At 42.8% G+C, this 23,072-nt stretch overlaps 1 protein-coding gene and 1 non-coding gene across 2 annotated transcripts in view; both read left to right on the top strand.

Moving 5' to 3' along the window:
* Positions 1–23,072, top strand: part of ACTN2 (actinin alpha 2) — an 89,196-nt gene that overhangs the window by 39,673 nt on the left and 26,451 nt on the right. Inside the window, exons 2-8 of the mRNA XM_066234710.1 lie at positions 4,866–4,980; positions 5,882–6,001; positions 7,226–7,312; positions 12,652–12,739; positions 14,370–14,448; positions 17,664–17,745; positions 22,089–22,174. Of these exons, the coding sequence (XP_066090807.1) occupies positions 4,866–4,980; positions 5,882–6,001; positions 7,226–7,312; positions 12,652–12,739; positions 14,370–14,448; positions 17,664–17,745; positions 22,089–22,174 (657 nt within the window). The remainder of the gene's footprint in view (positions 1–4,865; positions 4,981–5,881; positions 6,002–7,225; positions 7,313–12,651; positions 12,740–14,369; positions 14,449–17,663; positions 17,746–22,088; positions 22,175–23,072) is intronic.
* On the top strand, positions 1,350–1,511 carry LOC136321417 (U1 spliceosomal RNA). Its single transcript, XR_010728668.1, has one exon. It is a non-coding gene; the product is annotated as a U1 spliceosomal RNA (small nuclear RNA).

Here is a 23,072-nt window from a genome sequence, read left to right as displayed (position 1 = left end):
GTTTTATTTTTTTTAAATGACCAGATTCCCTCTGTTACATCCGTCTAAGACTCACTCTTGATGCTTGTCTTGGTCACGTGATACATTTATCCTTCCCACCCTAAAGGCCGGTCCGTGAAAATATTTTCTGACATTAAACTGGTCCGTGGCCCAAAAAAGGTTGGGGACCACTGCTTTAAATGTAAATGGATTAACTACTCCAATCAAAAGGCACAGGATGGCTGAATGAATATGAAAACAAAACCCTTACATATGCTGCCTACAGGAGATTCACTTCACATGGAAAGACACAGACTGAATGTAAAGGGATGGAAAAAGATATTTCATGAAAATTAAAACAAAAAAAATGCTGGTGTAGCAATTCTTATACCAGACAAAATAGGCTTTAAAACCAAGACTACAATAAGAAACAAAGAAAAACCCCTCTGGGTATTTACCTGAAGAACTCAAAACACTAATTTGAAAGAATAAGTGTACCCTTGTGTTCACTGAGCATTATTTACAGTAGCCAAGATATGGAAGCAATGTTAATGCCCATTAATAGATGAGTGATAAAGAAGAAAATGTACATATACACAATGGACTATGATTCCGACATTAAAAAATAACATAATCTTGCTATCGGCAATAACATGGATGAACCTAGAGGGTATTGTGCTGAGTGAAATAAGTCAGACAGACAAGACAGATACTGTATGATTTTAGATCCCACTTACATGTAGAACCTAAAAAACAAAATAAATGAACAAGCAATAGGAATATACTCGTAGATACAGAGAACAAACTGATGACTGTCAGACAGGAGGCAAGTTGGGGGGAATGGGTGAAAAAGAGAAAGGAATTGAAAAGTATAAATTGGTAGTTATAAAATAGTCATGGGCATGTAAAATACGGCATAGGGAATATAGTCAAAAACATTGTAATGACTAAGTATGGTGTCAGGTGGGTACTAGATTTATTGAGGTGATCACTTTGTAAGTTATATAAATGTCTAATCATTATATTATATCCCAGAAACTAATATAAGATAGGGATACTTCATTCAACATAACTAAAAAAAATTGATTATATAACTAAATTCATTCTCTGGATTTGCACAGCTTAAAATTACATATGGTAATCTACCTTTATGTATATATACCTATAGAAAGGTGGCATCAGACAGACTTCACAGGATTCTAGAGTGGGGGTCAGGAAGCTTGTGTTGATTTCATGAGCAGCTTAGTATAAAATCCAGAAATGCTTCTGATACTTTTATTATGAATGGATTTAATATGATAACAAGGTAAAGTAATTTGCACCAGAAATATTTGCCTATTATTAAGTAGAATTTAAATAAAAACAACTGTATACTCACCTGGCAAGTGAAATACTATGGTCATGAAATTGGTTTTCCCAGGGTGGGGCTCACCCATTGCACGCTGGATGTACTAACCAGTGATTTCTCCAAATATGGGAAACTCAGCTGCATAATTTGTGGTAGTGAAGGATGGCATTCACACTCCCCCCACCACTCATGCACACACTGAAAAAATAAAATAAAAAGAATAAAAGCAACTGTATATTTTATATCATTATATAAGGTCTGCAGGAAAGTTCTGTCCATTTCTATCACAACAAGTTTCGACATGTAAGCACATGTTTATTTGGCGCATGTGTGCCTCTCTATTTTTATCACTTAATGTATACATACTGATGTAGCAAATTAACTAAAACAAAGTTGATTCACGTTAGTCTTATGTATGAAGCAATAGTGTACCCATGGTTACTGATAAAGTTCACTTACGCCACTGTATTGTATACGAATTTCAACAAGGAAGAAATGCTACAGAAGCATGTAGAAATTTATTGAAAGTGTTTGGTGAAGGTACAGTTTCTGATAGGACATGCAGAAGATAGTTCGAAAAATTCGAAACAGGTGATTTTGACCTTTCTGATAAGCCACGTTCTGGGTGACCATCTTTGATCAATGACGATGTTGTTAAGACCATGTTGGAGCAAGATCCTTTTCTGACAACATCGGAGATCGCAGAAAGGCTTAATTCAGCTCAGCAAACCATTTTGGACCATATTCGGAAGATAGGATTGGTGTGGAAATATATTATTTAATAAAGTTTATTGATGGTAAGAAAAAATTGTATTTTGTTTTATTCCAAAAATGGACAGAACTTTCTGGTAGACCTTATATTTTCTATCAATTCTATTTTAAAAAACCACAACCTGCTATTCTCTTGTGCCTTTCCCAAAAGTTAGGTATATGATTAGTCCTAGCATTATTATTAATAGTTAAAAGAACACCCCTTTAAAGTAGTTTTGCTTGCCAAATATGGGGCCTGTGATGTTTTTCTTACTGAAAGAACTTAGTTACCTGGAAACAACCTAAATATACATCCATAGGGAGCTAGTTATATAAAGTTATGTAAAGTTATGGTATATAAAGGTATATATACCACAGTGGAATAACATTATGCAGCCATAGAAAGAATTGATTCTACTGATACAGAAAGATCACTAGGTTATACTTTTTAAGTGAGTAAAGAAAACCAGGTGCTGAACAGTGTGCATATTATAATTTGTGTTGATGGGGTTAAAAAAAGATGTGTCCATGTGTGTATGTACTCGTTGAACATGATTGAAGAGGTGTTTGTTCCCTCTGGGCAAGGACACTGGATGGCTTGGACAAGGGTGACAGGGAGGCTTTCCACTTCAAGTCTTTTGTACCACTTGAACTTTCAACCAAGGACATAGATTACCTATTCAGAAATCAAATACATAAAATTAATATTTAAATGAATAAATTATAGGCTCCTGTAATAATTTTAGCTTCCACAAACAATTTGATCACCTCAACTAGTACTGTCTGACGGAACTTTCTGTGATGCTGGGTGTGTTTTGTGTCTGCACAGTCTAACACAGCAGCCTTGAGCCGTGGGGCTTTTAGGCAAGCAAAAGGTGGCTTGTGCAGCTGAGGAACTAAATTTAAATTACCTCTCATTTTAATTTACATTTAAATAGCTACATGTGGCTAGTGTGTACCACACGAATTGGGTACAGACCTAGTACATATGGCTTAGAGTATCTCCTCTTTTTAAAATTTTTTTTTAAAAAAACACTTTTTTAAGACTTATTTTAGAGAGGAGAAAGAGAGAGAGAGAAGGGGGAGGGGCAGGAAGCATCAACTCCCATATGTGCCTTGACCAGGCAAGCCCAGCTTGTTGAACCAGCAACCTCAGTGCTCTAGTTCGACACTTTATCTACTGCGCCACCACAGGTTAGGCTAGAGTATTTCTTCTGTTAAGACCTTACTAAAATATACATATGTTTTAGGAAATGTCAATATTTGTTTAATTTTTCAGGGGAAAATTTGATACAAATCCAAGAAATTGCCTGTATTTTCTTTTGCCATAGATTTTTTTTTCCTTTTTTGTACTTTTCTGAAGCTGGAAATGGGGAGAGACAGTCAGACAGACTCCCGCATGCGCCTGACCGGGATCCACCCAGCACGCCCACCAGGGGCGATGCTCTGCCCACCAGGGGGCAATGCTCTGCCCCTCCGGGCGTCGCTCTGCCGCGACCAGAGCCACTTTAGCGCCTGGGGCAGAGGCCAAGGAGCCATCCCCAGCGCCAGGGCCATCTTTGCTCCAATGGAGCCTTGGCTGCGGGAGGGGAAGAGAGAGACAGAGAGGAAGGAGGGGGTGGGGGTGGAGAAGCAAATGGGTGCTTCTCCTATGTGCCCTGGCCGGGAACCGAACCCGGGTCCCCCGCACGCCAGGCCGACGCTCCACCACTGAGCCAACTGGCCAGGGCCTCTTTTGCCATAGATTTTAATGCCATCACATTTCTTGCAGTGTGATTATTAGATTTGAAAATCCTCTTCATTACCCAGGAAAATCATTTTTTGTGGAAACATCTATTTGTAGTCTTCCTTGGAATAGTGTGTTTTGAGAGGTTCATTTTCTCATCTCGGACACAGCCCATTTGTGTCTACGCCCAGTATAGCGGGCGGGCACTTTGTTCTTGAGCCCAGCAGCTGTTGTGAGACCAGGGGACAGTGTGCATTCTTAGCCAGCAGCTGCCAGGAGCATTTCTAATCTGGTTTTGGCAGGGTATATTGCACAAGTGGAAGCCAAGTTAAAAGAAGCTTGAAAAATAAACAAAATGACTTTGGATGCTACTTCATATGCAGTCCGTCTCTCCTCTGAAGATCTGGAAACTTGTTAAAATTAGACTGTGAGCCCTTCCAGGACAGGGCTGTGTCTATTTGTCTTTGAAATCCAGGTCTGTGCCAGGAGGAGGAGGTTATTATTACCACTGCTATTATTTTCTTTAGTGATTGACGATACTGCAAATTTATTTAATTGACTTAGTTACTAGCATAAAACTATTGTTCATGAAGGGTAACTCATAGATAATTAGTGATTATGGCTTCCTCCTCTCTTCCCCTTTCTGCTACACATCACCACCCACTCTCTGCTCTAAAGTAAGACATTTGAACAGTCTTTACACATTATCTATTCATCCATCTTTCAGGCAAGCTTATTTTTGTTGTCTGGACAGAATAAGCAGGTCCTGATTTAGTCCATCTATCCTACAGAGTAAGAGGTTTTCAGAAGATGAAGGCATAGGTATAACTGAAGACACAAAATCCTCAGGTTGGAATACCAAATAACAGCTTTTGTCCCTAAAGAGGAAATTTTACTAAAACTTTACCCTTCAGCCTCAAATAATTTTTTTCTGTCACATTTTGTTTGATGGCCCAAGTAGCTCCATCCAGCCTCTTACACTCAGAAGGTGTGAGATGCCTGTGCGGCCCCATGGAGGTCTGCCACTGGTGGCTGTGCTGAGCCACGTGCGTTCTCTTGCAGACCTTCACTGCCTGGTGTAACTCCCACCTCAGGAAGGCGGGCACCCAGATTGAGAACATCGAGGAGGACTTCAGGAATGGCCTGAAGCTCATGCTGCTGTTGGAAGTCATCTCAGGTTGGTATGCGGTGTTTCTTTGGTGTCACACCCAGCCCTGCACTTCTGCGTGTGAGCAGCAGGTGCGCCTCCAGTTACACATGCTGTGTCACGGGTTTCCCTTGAATCCACTAACACGGAGCTGTCGGCAAAGTAAGCCTTTCAAAGAGCAGTCTGCCGGGAGTTATTTCTTGTTGAAACAAGGGAGTCTATAGTGTTTAAAATTGGCATATTAAAGTAGTGTTTATATCACCCTCCTTGTAACAAAATAAGAGAAGAAAAAAAAAAGACATTTATATCCTGACCTGCCATGCTGCCTTCTCCATGCTTAGTTCAGGCTGTGTGCATTCCAGAAATGGTCTGTCAGCAAATGTCCAGGGTACATTTTGACAAAACTAGAGGGTTATGCTTTGCCCTGAATTTCACTTGGCTGGTTTAGACTTTGGACCAGAGAATGGGTCACCCTTGAGGAGGAGGTATGACTGGAAAGGGTGGTGGCAAGTCTGCCCTGATCCATATATCTTCATAATCAGGTGTCAGAGAGGAGACCTGGCAGCACCTCTGCGATTTGAACGAGGCTGCCCTGACTTCCTCTGACATCTAGTCAACAGCTCCAAATGATCCGGGACACCAAGCAGCTTCCCTTTAATCATTTATAATTGGGCTCCTAGGCTGAACTGGATATTCTCTGCAGAACTGAAAATCATAAGGCCTTAGTAGCCCGGCTCCCCACTGGTCCATTTGATCTTGAAAGTTTTTTGGTTCATGTTCCCTCCGCATTATGATTCAGAAACCAGGGGCACATCAGAAACAGATAACCATTTCCACCTAAGGAAAGCACGAACTTTGAATTTTGGCATTTTGATTCTGCAAACAGGGGGTTTGCTTTCTCTGTCTACACTGATCTATTTTCATCTGACAGGGGAAAGGCTGCCCAAACCTGACCGAGGAAAAATGCGGTTCCACAAAATTGCCAATGTCAACAAAGCCTTGGATTATATAGCCAGCAAAGGCGTGAAGCTGGTGTCCATCGGGGCTGAAGGTGAGCTGTAACGGGAACAACCCTGATGCCGTACTGACCTCACAAGGGTGGCGGCGCATGGGCTGCTCCGGATGCCAGGTGGTGTTAGGCTCTCCACTAGGCTCTGAGCACAGAGAGATGAATGGCAGACCGGGCTCTAAGGTTATTTGTAAAGAATAGAGTCAAATACAATGCTGTTCTCTTCAAACTGATTATAAGGGTGAGAAAGTACATATACATCCCAGTACTCTCAGTGAGAACTAATCAGTAGGAAGGAAGTGGCCTCTTCCTTCTCTGTGGGTGACTGGGAGTCCCTGGGGGTTTGGCAGGAGCTGAGCCAGCCCTGCCTCTCATACACAGTTATCCTGTGAACCTGCCACTTGGGGATTGGAAGGACCAGGATGAAGATGAGCCTGTATTCTTTGCATTTTGTGACAATGGTTCCTCCCACATCCGCTGCTTCGCTTCTTGCAGTTTCAGTTACCCATGGTCAACCATGGTCCATAAATATTAATGGAACATTCCATAAATAAACAACTCATAAGATTTAAATTGTGCGCCATTCTGAGTAGTGTGATGAAATCTTGATCTGTCCTGCTCATCCTGGGATGTCAACCATCCTTTGTCCCTTGTCTCCATGTTGTATAGGCTCCTCGCCCATGAGTCACTCAGTAGCCCCCATGGTCACCAGACCCACTGTGGCGATATTGTAGTGCTTGTGGTCATGTCACCCTTAGTTACTTAATCATGGCTTCTAAGCACCAGAGTGGTGCTGGCAGTTCAGATACGCCAAAAAGAAGCTGTATGTCCTCTAAGTGAAAAAGTGTGTGTGTAGGGAAAACATGGTATGTATAGCGTTTGGTACTGTCCTCCATTTCAGGTATCCACTGGGGGTCTTGAAATGTATCCCCTGAGGATAAGGGGGCATGATTATACTTAGAACCTTTGCTCATCTAGTCTTTAAAACTTTGGAAATGCATGGGTTGTTTTCAGTGATTGTGCCTATGTAAGATTTGTGCTTGTTATTAACTCAGAATTCATTTAAACAGACATTTGGTTATGAATAGCATATTTAAAAGTAGACATACTGCAACACTTATGAAAACATAAACTGGTCGTTCCATATGTATTTTTTCCCAATATCTCTAAAGTCAAAACTTACAGGCAGCATAACTTACAGGAAAGCTTTATGTACCAATGATGTTATCTTGACACTAATCTGATGTTGGGTTTTCTTCTCTGAAGAAATTGTTGATGGCAATGTGAAGATGACGCTGGGTATGATCTGGACCATCATCCTCCGCTTTGCTATTCAGGACATTTCAGTTGAAGGTAAAGACATAGTTTAAAAAATCTGATTTATTAAGAAATTTAGAAGAACTTGTAAACTGAGCTTACAAATTAAGATTTGAATATGCTTTTATAAAATTGGTCACTTACATGATTGAATGAAAGATCTGTTAGTTGGTTTTTCACAAGTTATTTAGTTGTGTTATGTACTATATATAGATGAACCCTGCTGTTTTGTTGATGCGGGTAGACTCATTTTGGAAAAGAGCATGCATTCAGAAGAAAAGTCACTTTTTAAAATGAACATTTTTTGAGCTTCTTTATTGCTTATATTACTTGTATGTGCCCAAGTATAACAGAATTCTTACACCTGAAACAGTTGTTTTTTTTTAGGTGCAAAAAAAAAATTAATTAAAATCCAAATTTGTTCATTTGTCCCTTCCTTCCTTCCTTCCTTCCTTCCTTCCTTCCTTCCTTCCTTCCTTCCTTCCTTCCTTCCTTCCTTCCTTCTTTCCTTCCTTCCTTCCTTCTTTCCTTTTTCCTTCCTTGCAATAGAGTTCTAGTTCTGGGTTCTACCACTGAAGATGAAAGTCTTTAGTCTTACATCCTCTGTACTCCTAAATTTTTTTTTTTTTTTGTATTTTTCTGAAGCTGGAAACGGGGAGAGACAGTCAGACAGACTCCCGCATGCGCCCGACCGGGATCCACCCGGCACGCCCACCAGGGGCAACACTCTGCCCACCAGGGGGCGATGCTCTGCCCCTCTGGCGTCGCTCTGTCGCGACCAGAGCCACTCTAGCGCCTGGGGCAGAGGCCAAGGAGCCATCCCCAGCGCCCAGGCCATCTTTGCTCCAATGGAGCCTTGGCTGCGGGAGGGGAAGAGAGAGACAGAGAGGAAGGAGAGGGGGAGAGGTGGAGAAGCAGATGGGCGCTTCTCCTGTGTGCCCTGGCCAGGAATAGAACCCGGGACTTCTGCACGCCAGGCCGACGCTCTACCACTGAGCCAACCGGCCAGGGCCCTCCTAAATATTTTTTATGAATTCAGCACTGTTGAAAACTGTCAAATTGATATTCTGAAAATTAGAATATTGTTTATTTAGCCCTCACATCACAAAATGTATAGCTGGACATATTTAAGGGTGGTTTGAATTGTCCAGTCAGCTCTCCTAATTTTTATGTCACCCAGCAGGTAACCAGGTACTGAAAGCTGAGGGTGGGACCATTGTTTGTAATTTTGCCTAGGACCAAGTATCTTCTGACTGTGCTCTTTTTAAGTGTAGTTTCTAATCTACCAACAAACATTAAAAGTCAGCAGTTAACCTACTGTTTATCAGATGACATGAGGCCTGCGGTACTGGCCCTTAAGGTGTTTCTGATCCACTTAGATTAGTCCCTTCTGGCACTGAAGCTCTGTTAAAGTTACCTAAAAGTCAAAGATGTGATAAGATTCAGAGCCAGCTTGAATTAATAAATAGGTTGAATTTGAAAACTTTGTACAATGTGCTTTTATTAAAATCCAGTGTGTCTGTAAAGTCATGGTGCACTTTTGACCGGTCACAGGAAAGCAACAAAAGACAATAGAAATGTGAAATCTGCACCAAATAAAAGGAAAACTCTCCCAGTTTCATACGTATTCAGTGCAGTTTGATGTGGGCTCATGCACAGATTTTTTAGGGCTCCTTAGGTAGCTATTCCGTATAGCCTCTACAGACTCGTCACTGACTGATGGCCTACCAGAATGGGGCTTCTCCACCAAACTGTAGGTTTCCTTCAACTGCTTATTCCACCGAGTAATGTTATTCCTATGTGATGGCGCTTTGTTATAAACGCACTGATATTCATGTTGCACTTTGTTCACGGATTCGAATTTAGCGAGCCACAGAACACACTGAACTTTCCTCTGTACCGTCCACATCTTGACTGGCATGGCTGTGGGCTGCTCCACTGTATACACGGTGTTATGTCATCTGCGCATGCGCACATGCTGCCACATCATCCTACAGAAACTGGGAGGGTTTTCCTTTTATTTGGTGCAGATTTCACATTTCTATTGTCTTTTGTTGCTTTCCTGTGACCAGTCAAAAGTGCACCATGACTTTACGGTCACACTGTACACTCCTCTCATGCTAGTGAAAATAACAAGATGCTTCTTCAAAGGTCCTGCTTTATTAAAAAAGAGGAACTGATAATAATTTTATAAATTTGGTATACTTTTAAGTTTAAATCTTTAAACAGTTGAACCCACATTAAAGGACAAATACTATTTTTTAAAAATCTTGTTCATACTATTGCATTTGCTAGAGTAGCAAATCATTTTTTTTACAGAGGTGAACTTGACCTCAGGTTTTTTCCAATTGGTTGAAAATGTCAAATTGTGGTGATATTTTTTAAAAACTTAATTCTGCTTCAAGTGTAGTTATGCATAGTGTTATCTGTTAGAGTTTCCCCCAAATTATTGCTAATAATTAATCAACCCACAGTGTTTGTAATAGATTGCCATGAACAATATTAATCTGCTTTTCAGGAGATTCTGAAATTAAACATTCAGAAGTGGTCATTTCATTAGCAAAGTGCTTAAATCTCTATAATCGGACATCATTTAGTGTCCAACACAGTATGTGATGTTAGTTTTCTAATGTGTATATATATATGTGTGTGTGTGTATATACATATATATATTATTAGCAATATATACATATATTACTTTATGGAGTAATTTTTTTTTTTGTATTTTTCTGAAGCTGGAAACGGGGAGGCAGTCAGACAGACTCCCGCATGCGCCCGACCGGGATCCACCCGGCACGCCCACCAGGGGGTGATGCTCTGCCCACCCTGGGCATCGCTCTGTCACGACCAGAGCCACTCTAGCGCCTGGGGCAGAGGCCAAGGAGCCATCCCCAGCGCCTGGGCCATCTTTTGCTCCAATGGAGCCTCGGCTGCGGAAGGGGAAGAGAGAGACAGAGAGGAAGGAGAGGGAGAGGGGTGGAGAAGCAGATGGGCACCTCTCCTGTGTGCCCTGGCTGGGAATCAAACCCGGGACTTCCACACGCCAGGCTGACGCTCAACCACTGAGCCAACCGGCCAGGGCCCTATGGAGTAATTTTTTAACAACCTCACTTAATTTCTGTGAGTCTACAATAAAATCTCAATTTGTTTTAATGATGTATATTATATAGAAAAAGACTTGTTATTACAACTGAAGTTTTTGAGGAGCCAGTCTCCTTTAATAGAATGGTGGGCCTCTTCCAAGAAATAAATGCAAGATTAATAATATATCTGTTGGTGAGGGCAGTCCAGGGGTAAGTACATGGGGTTCCTGGGTGCGTCATACAATTTTTCATGATGGAATTACGAATGACACCACCTATTTATAACACACTTTTTACAGCCACAATCAGGGTGTAGTGTGGATGTGTGTGCGCCAAATCACCATGCTTCAGATTTCACCAGCACCTGTCCGGGGCAGGTGTCCTACAGCCACGGACATACTTGGCACAGCTTGTTGACCTTTATGAAGCCTGGAAATGGTCTTGGGAGAGAGTCAGCTTTGATTAGAGCTGTCAGTTAAACAAGGAGAGACTTTGTTCCACGTTCAGAGCCTAAGAGTGTTCAGATACAATCAGAAAGACATTTGATGAAACTCACTTATTTGTAAACCTAAACTTCAGTAGCAATTATAAGGTTTTATCGATCTACTTTACATCTGTTTACTTTGCTAACCTAATTTTCATTTGAACTACTAAAAGATAGTTTTATTTTCTCCTGTGTACTTCTTCATATTAACTACATTGGCCAAGACCCAAAGGCAGGCAGTTATATATAGAAGAGCAGTTAGTTATGGAGTTTCATATTACCATACCTGTACCAGTTAATATATTCATAAAATCTTAGAAAGTCATCTTTTTCCTTAATAAGAATTTGCTAGACAAGATAGATACCATTAAAATTATTCTTAGAGCACATGAAACTTTGGGAGTGTGTTTATTTCAACTGGGTTATGAGTCAATGAAAAGTCTGACCTGGAAGGACAATTTAGATAAATAATTATGGAATACGTCAAATCCTTACTTAAATGGAAGACCAGTGTCAGTTAGATTCCACGTGTTTATAAGGATTTTCTAAATTATTCAAATTTAACCACAGCAGAATCCAAAGTTATGTAAGTGGCTTTGAGGAACTGTTTGATATATAGAACTTTGGGTCCTCCAGAAGCAAGTGCCAAGCCCTCTAATACCAGACCGAGTGGTTTACACAATAGCAATTTATTTTCTCACAGTTGTGGAGGCTGAAGTCCAACCTCAGGTGCCAGCATATTCAGTTTCTGCCGTCTACTGGATTGTAGATGGCTTCCTTCTTGCTGTGTCCTCACATAACAGAGAAAGATACAGACAGGCAGACAAACAGAACATGTGCATATGCATGCAGCGTACCTTGATTTCTCCTCTTAGAAGGGCACTAATCCCATCATGAGGCCCCACCCTCATGACCTCATTTAATCCTGGTTCCCAAAGGCTAGATCTCTATCATCACACTGGTGGTTAGGGCTTCAAAATATGGATTTTGCAGGGACACAAACTTCCATACAGAAATGCACAAGACTTGTTGGGGGAAGTACCTGTGGAGGATAAAGTGGGAAGGCAGGTGATGGCAGTGAGAGCCTGATTCAGGCCAGTGCACTTGGCTGACACCTGTGCTGGAGAAGAGGCAGAAAAGGCTTGGGGACGTGTCTCATTCTGCCGTGCCATCGTCAGGCCGGTTTGTGATAGGAATGTGCCCTCCTGGCTGGTCTTTGGCTGGAGCAGCCTGAGGAAGGAAGGCCTCTGGGGAGTGCAGGGCTGTGGTCTCTGAGACATCATCACATGCTTTGTGCTCCCAGCAGCAGGGCATTAGAGCAGCATAGCCTCATGGTATCCCATGGGTGGGGGTGGGAGCTTACCTTGGTAAAACTCAAGTGGCTGGACTTGAAATTTACTAATATAAATCTTTAAGTGTTATAAAATCTCTGGGTAAGGTATAAATTTGAGAGCTAGTGGCCTCTGTGAATTCTATTTACCTAAGAATTTAAATTATAAAGATGATGAATGACAGGACAGTTAAGTCATAAAATATATACATAAAAATTTTCATATAAAAGATGTTACTAGGACCTTGAAGTCTGGTTTTATGTGTTTTATGTCCTAACTTACATTTGTACCTGCAGTGTCTTTTTTGAGTCCCTAAGTGTCATCAGAAGCCAGTCATTGGGCTCAGATCTACAGCTCTGTTCCCCGCAGAAACTAGGAGGGATGATGCATGAGGTGACCCCCTGGAGGGTCACTGAATGCAGGCAAATGAAGTGGTGAGCCTATCCCTGTGGACACTTTTCTTGGCTCTCATTCTAGAAACTTCTGCAAAGGAAGGCCTGCTGCTATGGTGTCAGAGGAAGACCGCTCCTTACAGGAATGTCAACATTCAGAACTTCCACACCAGGTGAGTGCTGAAGTCCCGGTGGCGGGAACCATGTGTATTGACACTCGTGTCCTCTCCTGCCGTCTGAGAGGCATTTCTGTGTGTAGCTGGACTTCTGGCTGTCGGCTTTTTGATGCTTGGGGTTTCTCAAGAAGACGTGACAAAGGTGAGGGATGATGGTAAAACAGCTCTGTGTTGACAGTGGGCATGAATGATGTAGAGCCAGAATGGGGCTTTAGCACGTGGGGCTAGAAGAAGCCACTTTTCCCAACCTCTGCCTCTCACTGGGAGATGGCAGCAGGCGCTGCTCCTCAGTGGGAAGGAGAGGCCACGGCCGAGCCTGAGATCCTATGGCCCAGCTACATTCTGGTCCCTCTGCTCCAGAATTAGCTTTGTGGCTGGAATTCAAAAGAAATAGGAAAATCATGGTTGAAAAATTATAGGAAACTGGATGAAGGAAATCCAGATAGACTCTGAGACCATGATTTTGTCCCTTGCTTTGGTCTTCTTTCTCAGGCGGGTCTTCTGTTATGTGTGAGTGGAAGGGCCATTTAGTTTAGACCCTCTGGGATGGGTCACCCTGAATATAAGCAGATCCACCCTGTGGAGGAATGAAGAGTAAGGACAAGCTACAGTGGAAATGTGGGGCGGTTTTTCCAGGTGGATAAACACTAGGGGAGTGTCCAGCACGTGCCAGGCACTGAGCAGGGCCTTGCATGTACAGGAGTGAGAAAGGCCTTCTTTGTCCCCGGACATGCGTCTGCAGGGTGAGAGAGGCAGTGTAAGGGCTGGAGGTCCCTGATGTACTTCCCACTCTCCTGCTTTCCTACCTCTGGCCAAGAATGGCCCAAGCACTGCAGCAGTGTGGCCCTAGGGCTCCCTTCTCCCTCTAGCCCTCTGAGAAGCAAACTCCTGCCCCAACCTTCAGGTGACCTGCTGGTCACCGCTGGAGTGCCTGTAGCTGTGTTCAGTTAGTGCTGGTGTCTGCGAGGAAGCAGACTGAAACCCACACCCTCTCTGCTGAGTCCCTTATGTACCTACATGTCTTTGTCTTTAAAAAAAAATTACTTTATGAGGAAAGACAGAGGTGACCTAGAGTAAGGCCTTCTAGATGTGTGGGAACTCCGGGAGGAATGTGTGTGCTGGGCGCTTCAAGGTCAGTGTCCTTCTGTGTGTGTGGCAAGTAGGCCAACTCTGGGCCCAGAACAGAGACTGGAAAAGAGGGGGCGGAGGCAATCAGGGCTGGATGGACAGTGACGGAGGAGGACAACAGGATAGCTGTCAAGAGGCATCTTCCCTCTGGTCACTGCCAGTGCTCCCAGCACAGAACCAGACCAAGAGATGACTAGGAGGAGGCCCAGACAAGGGGGGCCCTGAAGCCGAAAATGAAAAGTGGACATCAAGGGGGTGGCAGTACTTGGTGACCCCAGGACGAAGACGTGTATTTGAGAAGGCGCACGAGTTCACTGGATGGGCAGGGAGAAAAGTCCATGGGAGAAAGTCGCACGAGTTCACTGGATGGGCAGGGAGAAAAATGCTTCTGCGCATTAAGTCAGAAGGCAGTTAGGGGCCATGTGGCCTGAATTTCGGGCCACCGTCTGAACTGATTTCTCTGCATTAACTTGTGTCCGTTCTTCTCGATGTGGTGCAGCTGGAAGGACGGCCTTGGCCTCTGTGCACTCATCCACCGGCACCGGCCAGACCTCATTGATTATTCAAAGCTGAACAAGGTCATTGGGCCCGCATGTCCAGTCCACCCATCCCTAGCATGTGGTCCTGAAAATGAGCACATCAGCACCGAGCTCTGCACGCAAGCAGCCCCGGCGGTAGCTCACCATGAACACAGGCAGCCCCAGCGGCGGCTCACTGTGAACACGGACAGGGCAGCAGGAAATGCTCCCGTCACAGCGAGGGCAGCACAACACCCAAAGTCGGTCTCCCTATTTGCCCAAATTGAGCTATTTGTTGATTGATTGGGCTTGACTTATGTATGTTTGCTGGAGTCTTTACATTCCTAGATTGTAAATATGAGAAATGAAGCGTATATTTGGAGGAGGGGTGCTCAAACCCTCCCAGCCTTCCTTCTCAGGTCCCTTTGCCTTAGCTGCAGACTTACCTATTCAGAACTGATTAACTTGTCTCTCACGCAAGGGACATTTCATAATTATCTCGCTATTGAAGCAGATACTAGTTGTAGCCTCAGAAAAGAAGTTTTGAGAATTTCTTTTGGTTTTGCTCTCTGGAAAACTTAATTTAGGAAATTTTAATTCTCCCTTTAAGCTTATACTTCAGGGTGCTTAAATTTCAAATAGTCACTGAACTCTTCCTTTAAAGGAAGTTTAAAAATGTAACTTGTGCTGGAAAAAGGAAACCTGTGCTCTGTCCATCTTGTGGTGGACGATCTGTGCTACCCCAATACTGTCACATGTTCGAGGGCCTTGCCCCTGTCTGTGTGCCTCCAAGTGGCCACCAGGGCACATTTCTCGGGTTGCTGGTGTGCTTAGCTGGCCCTTCACAGTGCTGTGTGTTTTGGTGGAACCCGCTCCTCTGCATGCTGCCCTCACCTGTGTGACATGGTGGTGACTTCTCAACCTTTCAAAGCATATTTACTGCTCATAAAAATTAGGGGATATTTAAAAATGAATATGAAGCAATAAAATATCCCCTAATTTTGTGAGCAGTATATTTTATCCCTGAGCTTTTGAAATGTTTCAAACATATAGACAGTGTGTACATTTTTCCATTAATCTTTATTTTATTTGCAAAACGAGGGGATTGTATTAGATAGATAGACCTCGTTTTAATAGCAGTGTATAATGGTCAGATTTTATTACAAAAGGTCAACCAGACCTGTGCTAATTGGTGATATATGATGGGTTAAAATAATGATAATTAAAAATGGCAGTTAATAATTACATAGTGCTAGATAAGATACTGTTATAAATAAATGCATATATATTTATTATATATACATTTACTAATGTGTGTGGTATATATTAATATGTGTTTATACATATATGTACATCTATATTGATGCATTGATTAGTAAGTACCTTATATCTATATATACATGCACATATATTCAGTCTTCATAATGTGCAGTAAAATATAGTACACTGCACCTATGAACTAGACATTATTATTATCCCAGTTTTACAGATGAAGAAAGTGAGGAATTCAGTAATCTGCCTAAGGTCACATGGCCAGTCACTGAGCCAAGAAAACACTTAATTGCCACATTTTATCTCTGTAAGTTACAGTCTAAATGAGAAAACTTTTACAAAGTCTCAGAATTAATCCTCTCCATTTTTAATGCTGAATTTTTTATGTGTATAAAAAAAAACAAAAAAGGAAACTTTTACTCAACTCTGGCTTTGGCTTTATGAACATTTGCATAGAATATCCCTATATGACACAGCTGCTTTCTATGGAATGCTTTTATGCTTTATTTAACAACATTTAATTGAAAGAGCTTCTTGTCTGAGAAATTGGATCCTCTGTGAGGCAGGAAGCTTTTGCTTCTTCCTTGAGGGCTGTGACTGCTTTTGAAGCCTACACTGTGTAAATGTTGCACCATATTGAAATGTGCTCACTGTGCAGCATTGCAGTGTTTAAATAGCTTTTATGTTAAAATTCATCAAAGCCATTCTCCTGGACTAACAACTTTTCATTTTGGTTTTTCTTTCTTATATTCTCCCCTGCCCCAGATTTATAACAGTTAATCTTTTTAATGGGTCAAAACAAGAAATGTTAAGTCATTTTGCTTTTCAGTATTTCAGTTCTACACCTCTGGTTAAATTTATCTTGTTGTGGCCTTGGCCAGCTGGCTCAAGATAGAACGTTGACCTGGCTCAGTGGATAGAACGTTGACCTGGCATATGGACATCCCAGGTTCGATTCCTGGTCAGGGCACACAGGCCACACAACCATCAGCTTCTCTCTCCCTCCCTCTCCCCTTTCTTTCCCTCTTCTGCTCCTGCAGCCAGTGGCTCAGTTGGTCCAAGCATTGGCCTCAGGTGCTGAGGATAGCTTGGTTGATTCAGGCATTGGCCCCAGATAGGGGTTCCCAGGTGGATCCTGGTTGGGGCACATGCGGGAGTATGTCTCTCTATCTCCCCTCCTCTCACTTAAAAGAATTATTTTGTTGTGTTATATATATTTAACCAGTTTATAGTGGGAAATAATGTGATCTTTTTTTTTTTTTAAGTGAGAGGAGGGGAGATAATGAGACAGACTCCTGCATGCACCCTGACCAGGATGCTTGAACCACTTGAGCCACTGGCTGCAAAGGGAAAGAAGGAGAGAAGGGGGAGGGGATGTGGAAGAGAAGTAGATGGTTGCTTCTCATGTATGCCCTAACGAGGGATCAATCCGGGATGTCTGCCTACTGGGCTGATGCTCTGTCCACTGAGCTAACTGGCCAGGGCCAAGATAATATGATCCTAAGAAGAAAACTTTACATTTTCAATTTCAAGTTTTTATAATTTCTTGTCTTTTACATCCAGAAACATGATTTTGCTCTTTGAACCATCTTGTCACATTCATCGGTGAGATGGCACTCGCCTGGTGACACATTTCCTTCTCTTCACCTCTTTGCTTTCTGACATTTAAAACAAAGGCATTAGACTAATTCTTCATGATCACCTTCTAGATCCTGTCCAGAGAAAATTCATTCAACCCACAAAGCCTTTGTTCTCATAAACCTTTGCTCCCATTTTATGAATTGCATTGTGCATGATTGATGTGGTTTTTGTATCATTTTTGTTCTCCTAAATGTTTGAATTAATTGGGAAGAGATAAGAAAGAAAATCGTTTATACTATTATATAATGGCGTTGTATGGAAGGGAAGGTCTCTTCCCCAAAGTGAGGTATATAGGAAACATTATTCATATGTCTTGTTCAAAAATACATTTCTAAAAACTGGTTATGCTGTTTTTCATGCAGGATGACCCAGTAGGAAATATTAACCTGGCCATGGAAATTGCAGAGAAGCATCTGGATATTCCCAAAATGTTGGATGCTGAAGGTGAGATGAACATGTGTCACTGACTCATAAAATCTGTGGCTACATCAGCTGTGGCCATGCACAGGGATTTGTCAAACTTTGTAGTCAGGCTACATCTGAGTAATTAGGGTTACTCAGTGAGCATTAGAGGATCTCATGTGTAGCCTGTTCATAAATTGTTTTTAAAAATCCTACCCACGCCCTGGCCGGTTGGCTCAGTGGTAGAGCATCGGCCTGGCGTGTGGAAGTCCCGGGTTCGATTGCTGGCCAGGGCACACAGGAGAGGCGCCCATATGCTTCTCTACCCCTCCTCCTCTTCTTCCTCTCTGTCTCTCTCTTCCCCTCCCGCAGCCAAGGCTCCATTGGAGCAAAGTTTGCCCTGGCGCTGGGGATGGCTCTGTGGCCTCTGCCTCAGGCGCTAGGGTGGCTCTGGATGTAACAGAGCAACGCCCCAGATGGGCAGAGCATCACCCCTTGGTGGGCGTGTCGGGTGGATCCCGGTCGGGCGCATGTGGGAGTCTGTCTGCCTCCCTGTTTCCAGCTTCAGAAAAATACAAAAAAATAATAATAATAATAATAATAATCTTACCCACATACACACAGAGCCAGTAAAACTATGGTGAAAGGATCTGGTGAAATTTTCAACTTTGGCAAAAAAACAGAATGTTCTTGTTTGTGATTTTTCAAAGAAAAACTTCCTATTTTAATTTTTTAACCATAAATTTCCTTCCCACATAGAGACAACTTTAGTAAATAAATCTTCTTGTAATGTGCTAAGACTTCAAAGAAAAAGTCCTTCCTTCCAAGTAGAAGATGTGAAATTGACTCTAGATTGTACCTCTTGAACATTCACATTTCGCCTTAAGTTAAATTTTATTTAGTTAGAGCTGAAAGAACGTCTAAGTATTTTGCAGTTTAGCATTATTCTTGCAGGGAATGGTTTCAGATGCCTTTTGTACCCTTTACATGTGATGGATTCGTGAGCTGGACCTATGGCTCACGCTTTACAGTACAGATGTGGAGAACATTCATTCACTTCACTTATTCATGATCCAGTCATCATTCAGCAGACATTTATTGAGCACTTGGAACAAAAACCTAGGTACCATGGGAGGTAATGAGATGTGTAAGGTAGAGTCCTGACCTCAAGGAACTTATATTACTGTGTTTGTTGTGAATATTATTTCCTCCCACTGATTGCATTGTTAGGAAAAGCAAAGACCATGATTATAGTTAATAGTCAATCTTCTGTTCCTCCTCATTCTTGGTGATTGCATTACAGCTGCTCTCACAGTTCAGTAGGCTCTAGTCAAAACTAAGGTGTCAGCAGAGCCACGCTCCCTCCCATGCCTTCAGGAGAGGGTCCTTCCTGGTTCCCTACAGCTCTGTAAAGTCCAGGCCTTTCCTGCCTTGTTATGGCATTGCTCCAATCTTTGTCTTATGGGGCCATTGTCCCTCTGTGTCTGTCTCTTAACCTCTTTTCATAAGGACACTAGTCAAAACAGATTAAGAGCCCTTCTGACTCCAGCATAACTTAATCTTAACCTGAATATCTGCAAAGACCCTACTTTCAAATAGGGTCACATTCACAGGAACCAGGGGTAGGACTTCGGCATACCTTTCGGGGAAACATGCATTGATCTCTCAATTAAGATTCTAATTTTACGTATTTATTAATTTAGCCATTTATCAAACACCTATGTTATTGGTGTTAACATGTTACACCCTTCAGAATTCTATTCATCATTTCTCCAGAACTCTTTCAAGGGAGAAAGTCAATAAAATCATGAAGTAGCCACAGAACACTTCCTTTCCCTTTTTCTTGCATTGGAGCTCCCTCAATGTGCATTCAGGCGGTCTCTCCCCTGACCTTTCTATGAGGTGAAATACTCCCCAGAGTTTACTCACTTGACTTAATAGCTAAGATACTAAAGAGATAAAGCTGGTGCCATTTAGTCAGTTCACCTTCCAGTGTTCATTCGTGCCTCCCTGACATATCACAGTTGTGTGCAAGTTCAGAATCACTGTCATTGCTCTGACTGGCTGACATTCTTCTTGGTTCTTTGGATTTTCCTCATCTGAGCCCCAGTGGGGCTCACAGTTGTCCTGTCTATCCTTTGCTGCTGATGGAATGTTAGCACTCTATTAAATTTCCTCCTCCCGTGATACACCCGTCTCCCATTACTTTTCTTCATCTTTCTTTTTGAATGGTTCAGAGAAATTCTCATAAACTATGTTATTTTCTTTGTAATTTCTCATGAGAGTCTTCTGACTGACCAGGGTATAGGGATGCTGTGATGTGCCTACCTACCCAGCAGACTCCCCATGTTAGTCTTAGTATCTTTTTTATTTTAATCGATTGCTTTTAGAGAGGTAGAGAGAAGAAGGGACAGGAAGAGAGAGAAAGACAGAAGCATTCATTTGTTGTTCCACTTAGTTGTACATTCACTGGTCACTTCCCTTATGTGCCCTGACTAGGGGTTGAACCCGCAACCTTGATGTTTCAGGATAGCACTCTAACCAACTGAACTGACTAGCCAGAGCTAGCCTTCGTATCTATGCTGCTGACACTAAGACTTAGTTGGCACAGCATCGTGTTAATTTTTCTTATTTTTGCCACCTTTTCATTGTTGTGTTGTATCCTGGTCCCCTCCTCAGATCACTAATCTCAACTGCTGCAGTTGACCTGACTTGCTGTCATGTGTGTTGGCTGCTTAACCCCAAGTGGAAATTTTCTAGTGGCTAATTGGAACCTGTGTTAAAACTGGAGAAATGCTTCCTCATCCTAATTATCTTTATGCTCCTAAAAGGTGATGAAAGTTGTTTCCCTGTTTTCCTACACAAACCTCTTGTGAGACAGGCACCAGGTTCAGATGTGCGGGCACATCTGTTAGGTGTGGACTCGCAAAAGGGTGTTTGCTGACCCTGAGCTGCCATGTGTACAGCGATCAAAGTCTCTGGGACTGTCACGGTGTGCATCCTGTGGAACCAGGTCTACGTCTGGCCATGGGCAAGACTGACTTTGAGCTAGTATGCCCTTCTCTTTGGCAATTGCTTTATTTCCATTGGCAGTTCTCAATAGTGCACAGAAGAATGACTTTGCAGGTGTGACTTCTTTGATTTGAGCCAAAGTTTTCATAACATATGTGTGTGGGGTGCTAGGGAAGAGTCATTGCCCTGCGTCCTCTGAGGCGGCTCAGCGGAAGCCTGCTGGTGTGGGAACATGGGAGCAGTTAACCTTGTTTTCTCCACACAGATTTAGTAAACACAGCCAGACCCGGTGAGCGAGTCGTAATGACCTATGTGTCCTGTTACTATCATGCTTTTGCTGATGCACAGAAGGTGAGGATGCAAAACTCGAGTCGCTGCTCACCCCTCACCTTCTGTGTCTGCATTTTTTTCACCTGTTTTTCTTTTTCCCCCCCTTTCCTCCAAGTAAGGAGACCCGTCTGGTTCTTTTTTAGTCCGGTTTTCTTTGAAACTTTCTGTTCATACACCAGTATGCCGTTCATGTTTGTTTTCCAGAAGATTCCATACTGTTACACAACCCCCCCATCCTTGCTATTAATATCCTCTGAAAACCCGGCGACTAGGTTTCACTTTAGGGAACTACGAGGTGTCTTTTTAACTTTATTCTGTCCAGTGACTGAGTTCAGTTTAAAGTTAAAAAGCGATTTGGCAAAAATGGCGCTGCCACGGTGGAGGGGGAAAGACTGTCACGCAGTTCTGTTTCTCTCTTCCTGTTGGTTGACCCAACAGCTAATACAAACGACAAGAATTGCAATGTGTACAAGCCATGTACGCCCTTCTCTTTCAGTGTTTTGTTGCTCTTGGTGATTTCTGTAAATGGCATGGTAAGTATGTGTAGGAGTGTCAGCAGGCATGCTTCTCCAGTGAACTTCATCCTCGCAGTTGTGTGGGAGCAGTGGGGATGCAGCGGATAGGTCGGGCCCTGGGCTCTGCTGCTGTTTCCAGCATCTCACAGAGTGACCACATCACTCAGAGCAGAGGTGGCGGATGACCTGAGATGATCAAAAGGATGTGGTCCCCACGAGTCATTAGGAAGCAGCAACAAGCTCTGATTCCCATTCGCAGTGCACAGCTCCCATATTAAGGCCTCTACTGTTCTTTGGAAAGCCCATCAAGGGTGGGGGAGGGAAAAAGCCCTCAATTGGATTATTTAAGAAATGCTGGTTTGAGTCATTGTGTTCACGAGCCACCACAAACTGCCTGAGGTTCGGGACTGTGGGCCCAAGGGACACAGAACATTGATGACACGGTGTAAACAGCTTGTTCTTCCCTTGTTCACCCTGGTTTCTGCTCTCCATGTGTGTGTGTCTTCTGTGCTGTTTTCCCTCCCTCAGACATTGTGAACACCCCCAAACCAGACGAAAGGGCCATCATGACGTACGTGTCCTGTTTCTACCATGCTTTCGCGGGCGCGGAGCAGGTACCCAACACACGTCTGGTGACACGCATGGTTGTCAGTGTGTGTGTGTCACATCTGACCTCGGAATCTTTCTAAGTGTTTTGTGATGACCTAATATGGCAAGTTCCAAACTGAATACTTTTATTTTTTTTAACAGCTTTAACTTTAGACAGTTCTTAAGTGTTTTTATCTCTCTTTTCTTTTAAGATAAAAGATTCACTATTTCATTAGTAAATTGTGGGAAACATTTATGCTTTATTAAAAAACAGGTGCCACATTCATTGAGCAGTAAATGGGAAGTTCAACAAGGAGAACAAATGCCTTCCTGGGCCCTAGTGCCTACAGACAGCTTGGAAACTGCCTTCACTGCTCAGGGCTTTGTTCTTATGTCTTTCAAGACTAATCTCATTTTAACAGAAATGCGGAAAGGATTACAGTGTTAAAACCTCAAAAAAAAAATATTCACAGTTCTCAAGATAAACAGCCTGAGGGGTGGATATTGTGGGCAAATGTCCTTTTTCCTCCATATTTCTCTGTCTCTGGCCCCTTCACCTATCTCTGCTTGAGGAAGCCTGACAGACAGGGGTGGATGAAGGCTGTATTTCTCCTGTGGTCTCTTTAAGACCATCACCAGCAAGTGATGAACCAGAAATCAGCTCACAGTAGAGCTCCAGAGACGAGGCTTTGGGATTGTCTGGTGGCCTGGAAGTCTGGGCAGCATGTTGCTCTTACGGACTCATCCTGTGACCGGGTTTGCGGCACTTTGCCAGTCCGGGCCCAAGTTTTCTCCACATAAAAGATTATAGGGAATTATTACCACCCCACTTTCTCATATGGGTTATTTATTTATTTATTTTTTACAGGGACAGAGAGAGAGAGAGTCAGATAGAGGGATAGATAGGGACAGACAGACAGGAAC

Source organism: Saccopteryx bilineata, chromosome 1 (genome assembly GCF_036850765.1).
Source record: "Saccopteryx bilineata isolate mSacBil1 chromosome 1, mSacBil1_pri_phased_curated, whole genome shotgun sequence".
Classification (NCBI taxonomy): Eukaryota; Metazoa; Chordata; class Mammalia; order Chiroptera; family Emballonuridae; genus Saccopteryx; species Saccopteryx bilineata.
Note: the sequence above shows the minus strand (reverse complement) of the source record. Positions and strands in the feature narration are given on the sequence as shown.